We start from the raw sequence: 15,964 nt of genomic DNA, 5'->3' as shown, positions 1-15,964 counted from the left end.
ATATATATATATATATATATATATAGAGAGAGAGAGAGAGAGAGAGAGAGAGAGAGAGAGAGAGAGAGGGTATAAGGGCATATGAATACATATGTGAATGTGTGTATATATGTTTACTGGTATACATAGATAGAGGGCACAGGACCAATTTAACAGGAAGGGATGATACTTAAAAGGTGAAATTAAGAGGTGAGAGAGGAATATAATGAGAGGAGATGGGGAGAGAGAGAATGAGGTAAACTATCTCATACAGAAGAGGCAAGGAAAAATGGTTACAATGGAGGGGAAGAATAGGAAGGCAAAAGGGAATGGGTCAACCTTATTCCCATTTAATTTGGCTTGAGGAGGGAATGAAATACACACTATATAGGGTATCTCACCCTCCAGGAGAGTAGGGGGGGAAGGGGATGAGAGGGGGGATAATGGAAGGGAGGGCAGGCTGGGGGGGAGGGAAGTTGGAAGCACCCACTTTTGAAAAGGTAGGGGATTAAAGTAGAGAACAGAACAAGTGGGAGGTGGGATAGGAGGGAGGGAAATATAGCCAGTCTTTTATAATATATCTACTATGTTATTGTTTTGCATTAGCCACACATGTACATCCTGTAATGAACTGCTTATCTTCCCAGTAAGGATGGGTGACAAGGGAGGAAGGGAATGAATCTGGAATTCAAAGTTTTAAAATCAAATATTAAAATATATATGTGTATAATATATATGTATATATGAGTGTATACTATTATCAATACTATTTTACATGTAATTGGGAAATAAGATATACAGGCACTGGGGCATAGAGATCCACTGGAAAAGTCGAAAGGGGTATGGGAGAAAATATGGGAGAGAGCAGATTGGAGGAGGGGATATCCTGTGGGACTGCTATTTTGGGGAGTGGGTAGGGTAAAAATGGGGAGACAATTTGTAACTCAAAATCTGGCGGAAATGAATGATGTGAATCAGAAGTTAATAAAGCATTTGAAAAAAAAATTAGCATTCCCAAATCCAAGTCTTGTGGGAGAGATCTGCCTTTCAGGAGGGCAGATTTTGCACCTAGGAGCAGCTGGCCAATGAATATTACAAAGGGTTTGGGTGATGAGAAATCCTCTCAGGTTCATAGGATATGGGATTGTTAGCATCTGGTCCAGCCACTTTCATTTTATTGATGATGAAACTAAGGACTATGAAAGTAATATGAAGTAATTGTCTCAAGGTAACACAGACCTAGTGGAAGAGCTCTAAAGGATATGAATATGATTTCTCCCCCTGGCCCTACCAAGTCACTGACCTTCCAAGGGAGAAGAGGCACATAAAGAAGATGGCAGCGGCAAAGGCATCATGGTCAAAGTCCTGGCCCAGCATGTCAATCACAAGACCAGTGTAGTGGGGGATGAACATCTGACCTGGAGTGGGGCACCAGCACATAGGGAGCAACGTCAAGCATCTTTTTTCATGTTCATTTAGATTCAAGCTCTCCCTCACTCCCCACTCCCTCCTTGTCCATTTACCTATGACTGCAGCAGCCAAGAAGAAGAAAGCAGCAACAAGGAAGGGGAAGTCAGGCCAGGACAGCCTCAGCAGCCTCCACATCATGGCTTTGTTCTCCTGGACTTGCTCCTTCTCCACTGCTGAGGGAGGGGCTTCTGAGGGACTCAGCACCTTCCACACAGCCCAGCCCAGTCCCATTCCTCCATAAGCCACCAGCAGCCAGCTCCATGGGGCTGAGGCCAATACCACAGGGGGAGCACTCAAGGACCCTGGAACCAGGGCCCTCAAGGACAGGAACAGGGGGGTGCTCAGGCACAAAGTAAGCAGTAGTTCTCCCATCTTCCCAAGCTCCCCCAATAAACTTAGCACCCCGGACAAGATACCCACCCTAAAAGCCCCTTCCAGCCAGAGGACAAGGAGCCCTGGAGGGAACATAGCTCCCAGCAGCCCCTGCAACAACCAAAGTAGGATCAGGTCAGTCAGGAGGAGGGGAGCCCAGGGCCTCAGGCCAGGGAGCTGCATGTTGGGGCCTGTGAAAGAATAAGGAGAGATTATTATTATATTATTATAATATAAAAATATTGTATAATTATGGTATAATAATGAGAGATATTATTCTAAGGAGCAACACCTCCAATTAAGTACACCATTTACCCCTCACCCAAGATCACTTCCCTCCCTACCAGAGGGAAGTTTGATTGATGGACTCTTGGAATTGAGGTTGTTAGGGGCCATAGGGACCATTCTAGTCTAACCCCAGCGTTTATACAGACGAGGAAACTGAGGCTCAGAGAAATGAAGCTGCTTGCCCAGACTCACACGGGGAGTACGAGGCAGAGCCGGGGTTCAGGTGGCAGCTCCCCACCGCCAGAGCTCTTTCCACTTCCCCAGGGCACAGGGGCTGGCGCTGCTTCTTGGGCGGAAGGGAGGGGCAGAGAATTCCCCTAACTCTTGGTGATGATGAAAAGGAGGGGGCACCTCTGAAAACCTCCAAATATGATCCTCCTCCCCACCTTCCCAGTCCTTAACTCCACCGCCGTGCCCTTGCGAGGACTTGCCTGCTCGCAGCACGGACTCTGGGGCTGCAGCTGGAGCGGAGCTCGCCGCACGGTCGGGATGCTGAGCAACGTTCCGGCGTGTCTCCAGGGTCTGCTCCGGGTCTCCAGTCCCCTTTATCCCTTTCTTTCAGCCTCAGTCCCCAACCCTAGTACCTGGGGTTTCGCTTTCACTTCCCAGAACTGAGTCCTCAGACCGGGGAGTCTCTATCCTGAGTCCGCCACAAGGGGGCGCCCCAAATCCTTAAGTCAAACAATAGGAAATTCTTTTACTGAAAATCTAACCTTATTCCTGTGTTGGTCACATCTGTTTTATCGGACCCCGGAAAGCCTTTGTATGGAAGCTACTCTGAGGTTTTAACCTGATGCTGCTAAATTATAATTATCGATCTTATCCCCCAAGAAGACACAAATGACACCTTTCGTTTTTCTACAGAGGTGAACAGCTATAGCTGTGGAACATTAAATATTATCAGACTTGTTTAATACAGTGATTAAAATTGCTGAACTGATTTTTTCCTCTGTTTTATTCTTTACTGTAAAGGAAAGCTCTCTGGGAAGGGGGAGGAGAAGGGATATGATGGAAAATGTACATGATATTAAGAAAAAGAAAAAAAGTATTTTTAAAAAAATAGTGAATGGATGGGGAGTGTCTAAAGGAGACCAAAGGGCTAAGGTGTGGTCAAGCCAAGAGAAACTGACACTGAGGGGTGAAGGCCTGAAGTGTGAGGATACTATATAGTTTTAGGCAGTTCTAGAAAGGAGGTGGAGATACTAAATGAGGGCATCACCCTTTGAAGGGAGGTACAGAGAATATGGACTGGGATAGTGATGAGTTGGGCCTAGAGGGAACAGAGGGATAACAGTGAATCCTGGGATCATGTCTAGGGCCAGCCACTACCAGGACAGTGCATTAGAGGATGGAAAATCAGATGGGGAAAATGATGGAGGAACCTGTAGAGAGGTGCATTTTTCCACCCATCATTCCTCCTAAGATGCTTCTCTCCCTTCCCTTACAAATCACCCCCAGTTCTGGCCAGCTGATCTCATATGTGTATAGTTTTCCAGATAAAGTGAAGGGATGTATCTACCTTGAGAAGGAAGGCTGTAAGACTCTTTTCTTTAGGAGAGGAGGGATTGTGGGAAGGGAGGCAATCAGCAAAATTATTGGATGCTATCCAGTACAACTCTGACATAAATAAATCCAGCTTTTAAATATACAAGTGAATTTGTCATCAGCCACCAAAATTGAGGCTAATAAAGCAAAAAATGCTCCCACTGACAATGAATTCAGTCCAATCACCTTAACTTTCAGTCACCATTGGGTCATGACCTACTCAGACTTTCTTTCCCAGTCCTTACTAATTGAATTTGTCCTATAAACATGAAGTTAGTCTTTATAGGCAAGTTAAATGTATTAAAACATTTTTTGTATCATCTGTTATATTTCTCAACATCATTCAATTTTGTCAGTATAAAAAATAACTTGGATACCAAAAAAAAACTTTGACTTTAGAAAAATGGAAACAACTCGAGAACAGTGAAAAATGTTTGAAATTTTCAACTAGGAAAATTTATTGTCTGAAACTGTAAGTGATGTGTGTTTAATTTTTTTTAAAGAGGGAGGGTGGGGATTGCTACATAAAGTATGGACAACACTGGGTGAGGCCACAAAATCTGTCTTGGACTCCAACCTGTGACAGTCTAGTCTGCCTAGCACCTAAAACTTCATGAAACAAGGCCTTTATTGATTAGAAGAGATTCTCTGCAGCTAACCATGGGACCTTGGTCTAGCCAATGGGACATGTGACAGTCAAGAGCCCTCAGGAAAGAGGAGTAGTGTTCTTTGGAAAGGAGAGGAAGAGGAAAGGGCAGCTTCAATCAAAGGTTCAATTAGTCTTTCCCATCCTGTGTGCTGCCTGCTTTTGCTCAGCTTTCCTGGTTCCTCATTCACTTCCTATATTGGAAAATTTCTGCTTCCAGAGTGACTACTACAGGTGCCCTGAATGACACTAAGTATACCTTCCCTGGGAAGAAGTGGGGAGGGGAAGGAGGGAAAGAAATGGAAGGGGGACTGCCAGGATGGTTATAAGCCTTGTAGTGGAAAGGTAAACAAAGTAAACCATGCCCACATTTGCCTGCCCTTTGACAAGAGACAGGAGACCCTGAAAAGGAAGGAGGCCATATGTCTGAGAAGATGGAGGGTTAGGGTCAAAACTCCACAGTGTATACCTAAGGGCAATTGTAAAGTCCCCATTTTTACCTGCCCCCTTTCCCAATCCCATAACCCTCTTAATAGACATAGCTCCTCTCAACCATAACAGAGTCCCTTTTTTGAGGATTTACTTTATTTTACAAGACTGAGCAAAGAGAATTCTAAATTAGAAAATCAATAGAAAATTGAATTGTGCCTCAAGTCTGTTTTGTCTCAGTTGGGCTCTGGTTGTTGCCCTTTTTTCTCCTGTTCTCCAAGTTCTGGGGTCTCAGCTGGCTCAGCTCCCTGAGTCTTCCCAGTGGGGTGAAACCTGCAGTCTCCAAAGACTGCAGAGACTCCAAAGTCACCCCAGGTCTTTAGGTACTCATGGAATAGGTTACTGACATCTGAACTCTCCACATTTACCCAACCATCCTCCTTCATGTGGTACACTGTGGGGAAAATGGAAGAAAAATGGATACTTCTTTATCACTGGTCTAAGCCTCTTTCAAAGAATCTCCATGCCCCTTATCTCAGTTCCTTTAAATTTTTATAATTAGAGAAATCTTTTTTATTCAGGATTCTATTCAGGATAATATAATTTTGTATCTACCAGATTGACTAAAACAATAGAAGGGGGAAATGACATATGTTGGAGAGTATGTGGAAAAATTGGGACACTAATTCATTGTTGGTGGAATTGTGAACTGACCCAACCATTTTGGAAAGCAATCTGGAATTATGCTAAAAGTGTTATGAAACTACCTATACTTTTTGACCTAGCAATAACAGTACTTGGTCTATTTAAGAAGATAATTAGGTAAAAAGTAAAAGAATCTATATATTCTAAAATGTTTATTGCAGCTCTCTTTGTGGTGGAAAAGAAGTGTAAATTACAGGGGTGCCCATCAATGGGGAAATGTCTGAACAAGTTGTGTAATATGTGATGGAATACTACTGTACTATTAGAAATGATAGGCTCAATGATTTTAGAAAAACATGGAAAGACTTTCACAAAATAAAGGTGAAATTAGCAGAACCAAGAGAACATCGTATACAGTAACAGAAATATTATTTTAAGAATTACTTTTGGGGCAGAGCCAAGGTGGAGGAGTAAAAACAGGACCTCCATGGGGCTCTGGCTCCCACCACCTACAATACATGTAAAAAAATGACTCTAAACAAATTTTAGAGCTACAGAACCCACAAAGTAACAGTGAGAAACAAATCTCCTGCTGAAGGCAACCTGGAAGGCCAACAGCAAGGGTCTATTGCACTGAGCTGGGACCTGAGCGCAGTCCCACAAGAGCCATATGGTTCTGGCCCCAGGGTGGCCCCAACAAGCAGTGGCCAGAGCAGACTTCAGGAGAGTGAATCACCAGCAGCTGTGGCATTTTCCAGACTTCTCAACCCCAAAACACCAAAAAGAAAGTAAAAGGTCAGTTGGGAACTCTGTTGGAACTGGGTGGAGAAGAGTGAGGTTCAGCCCCTGCCCCCAGGGTGAGAAGTGGCATAGGTGAAGCTGATGCCACACGGCTGCCTCCAGAGCTCCTGGCCTGCATATCGCAGGAGGACCTAGAGACCATTCAGAGGGTAATCACTCTTGCTTTAACCTCTAGGATCTGGGTTGTGGTTTTGGGTGGTGGTCATAAGGTGTGTGACAAGTGTGCCAGAGCTTGTGGGGGATGCAGAGGAGGAGTCCTCCTAATAGCTCTGGCAGTTGCAAAAACCCCAGCAATTTGGGACATAGGTCTCTGCAATCTGGAAGCAGAGTTCTTCAGTGGCAAAGAGCTCAAAAGTCAAGTAATTGGCTGGCAATATGAGCAAGCAGAGGAAGCACAAACAGACCATAGAATCCTTTTTGGGGAACAAAAAGGATCAAAGTATGGAGAGGGAGGAAGATTGCCTCTTGAAAAGGATCCCCAAAAGAAATCTCCTAGGAATGTTGTGGCCAAATTCCAGAGTTCCCAGGTCAAGGAGAAAGTGCTGCAGGCAGTCAGGAGGAAGCAATTTGAGTATTGTGGAAACACAATCAGGATGGCACAGGATCTAGCAGCTTCTACATTGAGGGATCGAAGGGCTTGGAGTGTGATACTATGGAGGTCAAAGGAGCTGGTATTGAGGCCAGGAATCACCTTCCCAGTAAAGCTGAATGTAGTGCTTCAGGGAAAAATATGGTCATTGAATGAAATAGAGGATTTTCAAGCATTCTTGATGAAAAAATCAGAGCTGAACAGAGAATTTGACTTTCAAATACAAGAAGCAAGAGAAGCATGAGAGGGTAAACAGGAAAAGGAAATCATAGGAAACTTAAGTTGAACTATTTACATTCCTACATGGAAAAATGACAATTGTAGCTCATAAGACTTTTCTCAGTATAAGGATAGCTGAAGGGAACACATATGTGTATATATTCATATATATGTATGTATAGGAGGGTATATGTGTATATAGATATATATGTGAGTGTGTGCATATGTATGTACATGTATACATAGACAGAGGACATAGGATGACTTGAATATGAAGGGATGATATCTAAAAACATAAAATTAAGAGGTGAGAGAAGAATATATTGGGAGGAGAAAGGGAGAGATAGATGAGTGTAAATTATCTCATATAAAAGAGGCAAAAGAAAACTGTTACAATGGAGGGGAAGAGCAGTAAGGTGAAAGGGAATAGGTCAACTTTACTCTCACTGAATTTGACTTAAGGAGGGAATAACATGCACATTCAATTCGGTATTTTACACTACAGGAAAATATGGGGGAAGGGGATAAGAGGGGGGATGATAGAAGGGAGGACATGTTGGGGGAGAGGGTAGTTAGAAGCAAACATTTTTGAAAAGGGACAGGGTCAAAGGACAAAATAAAACAAGTGGGGGTCGAGATAGGATGAAGGGAATTATAGTTAGTCTTTCACAATATAACTACTATGGAAATGTTTTGCATAACTACACATGTGTAACCTATATTGAATTGCTTATCTTCCCAGTTGGGGTGGGTGAGGAGGGAAGAAGGGAGAAAATTGGAAACTCAAAGTTTTAACAACAAATGTTTTTTTAAAAATTGCTTTTTACATGCAACTGGGAAATAAGATATACAGGCACTGGAGTATAGAAATATATCTTGCCCTTCTAGAAAGTTTGGGGGAGAGATGAGGGAGGATATAAGAGAGAACAGATTGGGGGAAGGAGTATTCAGTAGACTTGCTATTTTGGGGTGGGAGTAGGGGAAAGATGGGGAGAAAGATTTGCAACTCAAAATCTTGTGGAAATGAATGTTGTAAACTAAGGATAAACATAAAATTAAAAAAATAAAAAAACAAATCATTTCTACATTATACACAAACTTGCATATTCTCAGTAAGCCATTCTCATTGTTTAGGCTCCAAAACCCAAACAAGCTCTCAAGGTTTTCTCAAACAAGTGTTCTCAAGGTTGACTAGGTAGTCTACACAAATGGTTTTTGGGAGCCTGGAAAGTTTACAGAATAAGGGGAATTGCAGGGATCCCAGAGAAAGGGTTGAATCTGATGACCCTTCCAGGCCACCTCATCTACCCTCAGAGCTGCTGTTGGCTGTGCTCTTTGGCACTACCCACACCATGTGCAAGGTGGAATAGACTGTACATTCTCGCAACCCAAGGTGGACTCCTCTAAGTACACAGAACCAATCTTGATAAGGCTTTCACTTCATTTCCTCCTTTTCACACACAGTAATTAATGACCAACTTCAGGTTTTAACATTATTAGTATAACCCCAAAGAACTTAGTTAACAATCTTACACATTCATAAGTGATAGCCAAATAGTTTTAGAAGTGTCTTTTTCTTAAGGACAGGCAAAGGTGGAAATATCCAATTTCCTAAATTACAGTTCCAAAACATTAAGAAATAGGTTAGCAGGGTGGATAAAATTTTTTTTAAACTAAATTTCCATCTTCTAATTGCTCAGCTCATATTCTGATGACACCTACATTACAAAATTTGTTTGACATAACAGATATAAAAGTTTACCAGTTTTCACAATATAAAAAATTTACAAACATAACAAACTATAAACTATACTGTGTTTGAAACTTCAAATACATCCATTACCAAACAGGTGATCTTGATTCAGTTGAATGCCTTTCCAAATTACACAGAAAATCATTCATCCCATCATTATTGGCATTGTATGCTGATCACATCTAAAGCCCCATATGAAGTTATCAAGTATGAAGTAATAACATCTAATTAAAGACATACTAATAATAGTTAATATTTCTATAATGTTTGCTCTATGCCAGGTATTGAGTATTAAACACTACAAATTTTGTCATCCTCACAATAACCCTAGGAGGAGGGTGCTATAATTATTTCTTTATGTGAGGTAACCTGCTTAAGGTCTCCCAGTTAAGAAAATTTCAGATCTATGTATTTTTTCCAATTTGTCTTAATGACAAATAGTGTAATTAATCTTGACATATCATAAGCATTCTATTAGGAGAGACACATTTCACTTAAAAAATGACCAGAATTTATTCAATTACACCTGAATCTATGTTCCAAATATTATGCAGAATCTTATTATAATTTTAAGATATATTTTACACTATTGCTATTTATTCATATAGGGTCTGTATTTAGTGTGTATTTCATTCCCTCCCTAAGCCAAATGCAATGAGAATAAAGTTGACCCATTCCTTTTTGCCTTCCTTTTCTTCCCCTCCATTGTAACAATTTTCCCTTGCCTCTTCTATATGAGATAATTTACCTCATTCTGTCTCTCCCCATGTCCTCACATTATGTTCCTCTTTCACCTTGTAATTTCACCTTTTAAGTATCATCCCTTTCTATTCAATTGGTCCTGTGCCCTCTGTCTATGTATACCTGTAGACATATATACACACACTCACATATGTATTCATATGCTCATATACAAACATATACATACATACATATATACATACACACATTTCTATTCCCTTCAACTATTCTCATACTGAGAAAGGTTTCAGAAGTTAAAATTATCACTTGTCCATGTAGAAATATAAGTAGTTCAACTTTGATAAGTTCCTTATGATTTCTTTTCCCTGTTTATCTTCTCATGCTTCTCTTGCTTCTTGTATCTGAATGTCAAATTTTCTATTCAACTCGTTTTTTTTTTTTTTCATCAAGAATGCTTGAGAGTCCTTTATTCCACTGAATTACCGTTTTTTTCCCTTGGAACATGATACTCAGTTTTGTCTAGGTAGGTGATTGTTGGTTTTAATCCCAACTCCTTTAACCTCCAGAATATCATATTCCAAGCCCTTCGATCCCTCAGGTCCTGAGTTATCCTGATTATCTTTCCACAATACTGAAATTGTTTCTTCCTGGCTGCTTGTAATATTTTTTTCCTTGATCTGGGAACTCTGGAACCTGGCTATAATATTCCTAGGAATTTTCTTATGGGTATTTTTTTTCAGGAGGTGATCAGTGGACTCTTTCAACCTCTATTTTGCCCTCTGGTTCTAAAACATTAGGGCAATTTTCCTTGAAAATTTCTTGAAGGGTGATTTTTAGGTTCTTTTTTTTTATCATGGCTTTCAGGTAGTCCAATAATTTTCATCTGGGTTTTTCAAAGCCGAGGGGGGGCTCTCAACAACAGCTTCCCAGAATCCAGATCAAATCACAGAACACTTCTCAAAGCGAGCCCCAAAACAGAGCTACACATCAGGGCTTATATAGCCTTCTCCTGGCTCAGAGAATGTAACAACCTTATTGACTCACTGGCCAATCAAGAAGTATCTACTGGAAAACAAGCCTCCCTCCCCAGGCTTCAGATGCACTTTTAGCCTAGGGGCAGGGAAGATCTTTAAAATTTACATTCCTATTACACAGTCCTATCTCAAACCATCCTCATTATTTGTTGTGGATTCTTGAAAAGATTGTCTCTTTGGCTCTGCTTCCTGTTTATGGTACAGCTCTTCACTGAGAGGATTCAAAGCATTTCGAGAGTGATTGTTCTTGAACACTAAGTTCAAGTGTTTCAGTAACAACAGCAGCTAAGTTAAAAGGTGTTTTCTCCATGGGATAACTGTTGGTATCTTGGATATTGGTCACAGGTGATAATGTTTGATCACAAGGGTCTGCTACAAGAATTTCACTTTCATAGCTGTTTTATTGAAATTGAGTTGAAAACTTTAGCCCTTTTGCTAATTCATGGGCACAGAGAAGGTGCTCCAAATCAGTATGTGTTTGCTCTAAATATTGGACATGTAGATTTTCCTCCTTTCTTCCTAGTTGGTTAAGTCCAGTAAATGAGAAAGTCATTATAGGTGAATCAGGAGTAACCTTCTCCTCAGATTCTGCTGCTTTATGCTGTTTCTTCTCAATTTTTTTTTTGATGCAGTTGCTTTGAAAGTTTTTTTTTTCTTTTTGTAAGGCATTCTTATCATTCATAAGTCCAGTGAATAAGTTTTAAAATTTTGTTGCTGGATGTTTTCAAAGTCCCCTTGCTTTTTCCTCATGTCTTCTTCAGTCACTGCCCAACGGTCACATCACCCTGCTCTTAACAGATCTTCCAAAACTTTAATGGTGTCATGAGGGGTTGCTCAGACCCCTGTTGCTCTCTCGGTTGTTGATTTTTGGTAAAAACTTCTTCCAATCTTCGTGCATCTGAAATCTGCTCCCTTATCCTCTTGGTTACTTTGATCTGCCAGGCTTGTCCTTCTTAGTCATGGCGCTCATTCAGTGTTGCTCAGAGGTCTTAAAAATCACTGACTGTTTATCCAGAACTGAGACTGCCGCAGCTACCAGCAGCAATACTCATCTTGCTTTCTCTAGTCCCAGTCTTGTACCTGGCTGACGTTCTCTCCTCACCTGGCTGTCACGTTTTATATGAAGTTGTCTCGGTGGAGACAGTTGGGACACCCTAGCGGGAGCCCATGGCCAGGGTGGGGGTGGGGGGTGCGGTGGAGATAGCCTCTCACTGCCTGACCGGAAGTTAGGGGAGCTGCTGGCGAGGTGCACCGATAGACCGGGGAAACTCAGAAAGCCTAACTCTCCGCAAAGATCTCTGGGCCCCTGCAGGACCAAGGATCGGTCCTGGAAAAGGAGGATAACCCCTCGGGGCGCCAGAGTCCACTCCCTTCTTCCCTGCACCATCAATTGGGAAATGGCTGAAACAGTTGTGGCATATGAATGTAATGGAATACTGTTGTGCTCTAAGAAATGAGCAGACTTCAGAAAAATCTGGAAAGACTTAAATGAATTGATGCTGAGAAGTGAGCAGAACCAGGAGAACAGTATACACAGTTAACAGCAACATTGCATAATGATTAACTTTCGTAGACTTGGCTCTTCTAAGCAATGCAAGGATCTAAAGACAGCTCCAGAAGACTTATGAAAGAAAGTGCTATCCACATCCAGAGAAAGAATTGTGGAGTCTGAATGCAGATCGAAGCATACTATTTGTTCTCTTTTTTTGTTGCTTTGTTTCTTCTTTCTCATGGTTCCTCCCATTGGTTCTAATACTTCTTTGCAACATAAGTAATGTGAGAATATGCTTAAGATGAATGTATACGTAAAGCCTATATCAGATTGCATGCTGTCTTGGGGAGGAAGGAATGGAGGGAAGGGGAGAAAATGTTGAAAATTAAAAATAAATTCATTTTAAAAAGTGAAATCAAAACATTTTATAGTCATATAAAATGCTCCAACTCATTATTGATTAGAGAAATGCAAATTAAAAAAAAACCTTAAAACACCTATGAGATTTGCTAAAATGAAAGAAGGGGAAAGTGGCAAATATTGGAGGGGATATGAAAAAAAATGAGACCTTAATTCATTGTTGGTGAATCTGTGAGCTGATTTAACCATTTTGGAGAGAGATTAGAAATTATTGTCAAACCCTTTGACCCAGCAATACCACTATTGGGCTTGTTTCTCAAGACGATGAGAGAAAATGGAAAAGAACTTACATGTCCTAAAATATTTATAACAGCTCTCTTTGTGGTGTCAAAAAACTGGAAATTGTGGAGATGCATATCAGTTGGGGAATGGCTAAACAAATTGTGGTATATATTTATGATGGAATATTGCTCTGCTATAAGAATTGATGAGCTCTATGATTTTAGAAAAGCATGGAGAGACCTCCATGAAAGTATAAAGAGTGAAATGATCAGAATCAAGAGAACATTGCATACAGTAGTAGTAGTATTGTCTTAAGAACAACTTTGAGCAATGAATTATTCTATCATAAATACCCAAACTGACCACAAAGATCCTATGAATGAAGATGCTATTTGAATCCAGAAAAACATCTGACATTTATGTGTATATATGTATGTGTATGTACATTCATATATGTATAGATATATGTGTTTGTGTGTGTGTGTACACAGATTTGTGTAGCCATCTCAAAGTTTGGGGTGAGGGGGAAGGAAAAAATCCTACTCACTTGCAAGTCAGGACAACACTCCCTTAATGTCATTGGTCCACTTTGAGAGCAAAGGACCAACCACTATCTGGATGAAGAAGCTAATGAGTCTGAAAGTTCAGTGTTCCTCTCTCAGTTAAATGCAAGAGTTCAGTTTTCCTATCATTCACTTTTTTATTTTTATTTTTTTTAATGCTTTATTAACTTCTGATTTACATCGTTCGTTTCCGCCAGATTTTAAGTTACAAATTTTCTCCCCGTTTTTCCCCCACCCATCCCCCCAAAAAAGCAGTCCCACAGGATATCCCCACCTCTGATCTTCTCTCTCCCATATTTTCTCCCATACCCGTTTCAACTTTTCCAGTAGGGCATGGTGGATCTCTATATTTCCCAATTACATGTAAAACAATATTGATAATAGTATATATATATATATTTAAACATTTGATTTTAAAACTTTGAATTCCAGATTCATTCCCTTCCTCCCTTATCACCCACCCTTACTGGGAAGATAAGCAGTTCAGTATAGGTTGTACATGTGTGATTACCCCTCAGACTGGTGCTTGGTCCCCCTACACTCTGCAGGCCAGGAGCTGAAGCCGCCACGTGGCGCTGGCAGGCTGTGCCAGCGTCTCAGTGGTTTCTCGCCCCGGGGGTAAAAGCCACGCACTCCCACTTACTGGGTCCCAAAGTCCAGAATGCACTGGCCTCTCACCTTGTCCTTCGCATCTATGTGTTGATAAATCTGGAAACGGCCACAGCTGCTGCTGATCTGGAGTTCCTCTGGCAGGCGGCTGGTCAGGCCTGCCCTGGGGCTAAAGCCTCGGCGTGGGGCTGGGCTCGGCTCCCAGAGCGCTGCGCTGGCTGATTCCTGCCGGCCTGCCGGGCTGTTCTCAGCGGGAGGTTAGCTTCTCTGTGTCATTTTGTGGGTTCTGCAGCTCCAAAGTTTGTTTAGAGTCCCCTTTTTTACATGGATTGGGGAGGGTGGAAGCCGGAGCTGCGGGAGGGTCGTGCTTCTACTCCGCCATCTTGGCTCCGCCCCCTCTATCATTCACTTTTAATTGAAGAAAAACCCTGAGTTAATTTTAACAGTGCAGTGCTCTCAGAAAACACTTTAATTCAGAAAGAATTATTCCAGTACCTCCTGCAAATCACTTCATATCAAGTAAATGTATTATCTTCTATACCTTTAACTATCCTGATTCAATTCTAGGATGTCTGTTATCTCTACCAGCCAGGATGATGCCATTGCTGGAAATATTGTCTCTAGGTGTTTTTCTACAACTATAGGAAATTTGTTATCTATCATTAGGTATTTCTGCAATGTCCAGGTGTAAAGTATCGACATTTTCCAGAAGAAAAGGATTGTTACCAGTCCACATTTCAGACTTTCAACCAATCATATTGTCCCTGCCCCCATGATGCTGCCAGTCCTTTAACCATTTATATTATTTCCCCCACACACCAACTTCTGTTCTTTATTCTATCATTTATCCCTTATATGTTTTTTAACTGAAAAAAAAATCATCCGTAAATTAACAAACAAAACTGTACAAACATATGAGTAGATAAGATAATGACAAAGGAAAAAAAAGAGAGTAGATAAATTGGGAAAAGAAATGAGAGTGATGCAAGAGAATTATGAAAAAAAATCAACTGCTTAAAAAGTAGAATTGCCAAATGGAAAAGAAAGTACAAAAGCTAATTGATGGAAACAATACCTTAAAAGTTAGAATTGGGCAAGTGGAAGCTAACTTAGAGTTGGGCAAGTGGAAGCTAATGATTTCATGAGACATCAATCAAACAAATTCAAAAGAATGAAAAAAATGGAAGAAAGTGTAAAATACCACATTGGAAAAACAACTTGCCTAGGAGATAGATACAGGAGACACAATATCATAATCATTGGACTATCTGAAAGACATAATCAAAAGGAGGACCTGGAAATCACTTTTCAAGGAATTATCAAGGAAAACTGCCCCTTGTCCTGTAGCCAGAGGGCAAAATACGCATCAAAAGAATCCACCTATCACCTCAGGAAACAGATCCCCAAATAAAAACCCCAAGGAACATTATAGCCAAATTTCAGAAATATCAAGTCAAGGAAAAATGCAAATGTCCAGAAAGAAATGATCTAAATATCAGGGAGTCATAATCAGGATCACACAGGACTTAGTTGCAACATTAAAGAATTTGAGGTTGTGGAACATGATATTAAGGAAGGCAAAAGAGCTAGGAATACGACTGAGAATCACTTACTTGGCAAAATTAGGCATAATACATTAAGGGGCAAACATGCCATTCAATGAAATAAAAGTATTTCAAACCTTCATAAGGAGAAGATTAGAACTAAATAATTTTTTTAATTAAAAAATATTAACATTCAAACCAAACCAGAAATTTGACCTCCAATATAAAGAGGCAAAGGGAAAACAAAACACAAGGGATTCAATAGAACTGTTTACATCCCTACACAGGAAGATGTTACCTGTAATTCCTAAAAATTTTATCACTAATAGTACAGTTGAAAGGAATATACATAGACAGGGGCTAGGGGTATAAGGAAAATCTGAAGGAATGACATAAAAACATTTAAGGGATGAGAAAGGAGTACAATGGGTACGTAAGGAAGGGAGAGGTATTATAATTTAAATTATATCATGTAAAGAGGCTCTAAAGACCTACTACAGTGGAGGGGAAAATGGGAGAGGTACAATGGGCATTGCTTGAACATTACTCTCATCAGTATGGGCTCAAAGAGGGAATAATATACATAATCAGTTGAATTTAGAAATCTATCTTACCCAACAGAGAAGTATGAGGGGAAGAGAT

General features: G+C 40.7%; 1 protein-coding gene and 1 pseudogene across 1 annotated transcript in view; one reads left to right on the top strand and one right to left on the bottom strand.

Annotated features, from left to right (window-relative positions):
- Positions 1-2,749, bottom strand: part of LOC138150032 (antigen peptide transporter 2-like) — a 16,845-nt gene extending 14,096 nt beyond the window's left edge. The window contains exons 1-3 of the mRNA XM_069073387.1: positions 2,541-2,749; positions 1,503-2,012; positions 1,283-1,397 (exon numbers count right to left, since the gene is read on the bottom strand). Coding sequence (XP_068929488.1) covers positions 1,283-1,397; positions 1,503-2,004 — 617 coding nt within the window. The 5' untranslated portion in view covers positions 2,005-2,012; positions 2,541-2,749. The remainder of the gene's footprint in view (positions 1-1,282; positions 1,398-1,502; positions 2,013-2,540) is intronic.
- The window catches only part of LOC138150214 (antigen peptide transporter 1-like), a 153,396-nt pseudogene that overhangs the window by 27,541 nt on the left and 109,891 nt on the right, over positions 1-15,964 (top strand).

Source organism: Petaurus breviceps, unplaced genomic scaffold (assembly GCF_028583685.1).
Source record: "Petaurus breviceps papuanus isolate PSGF00001 unplaced genomic scaffold, PetGlider_PUasm1.0 90865, whole genome shotgun sequence".
Classification (NCBI taxonomy): Eukaryota; Metazoa; Chordata; class Mammalia; order Diprotodontia; family Petauridae; genus Petaurus; species Petaurus breviceps.
This window is presented reverse-complemented; position numbering and strand designations above follow the sequence as displayed.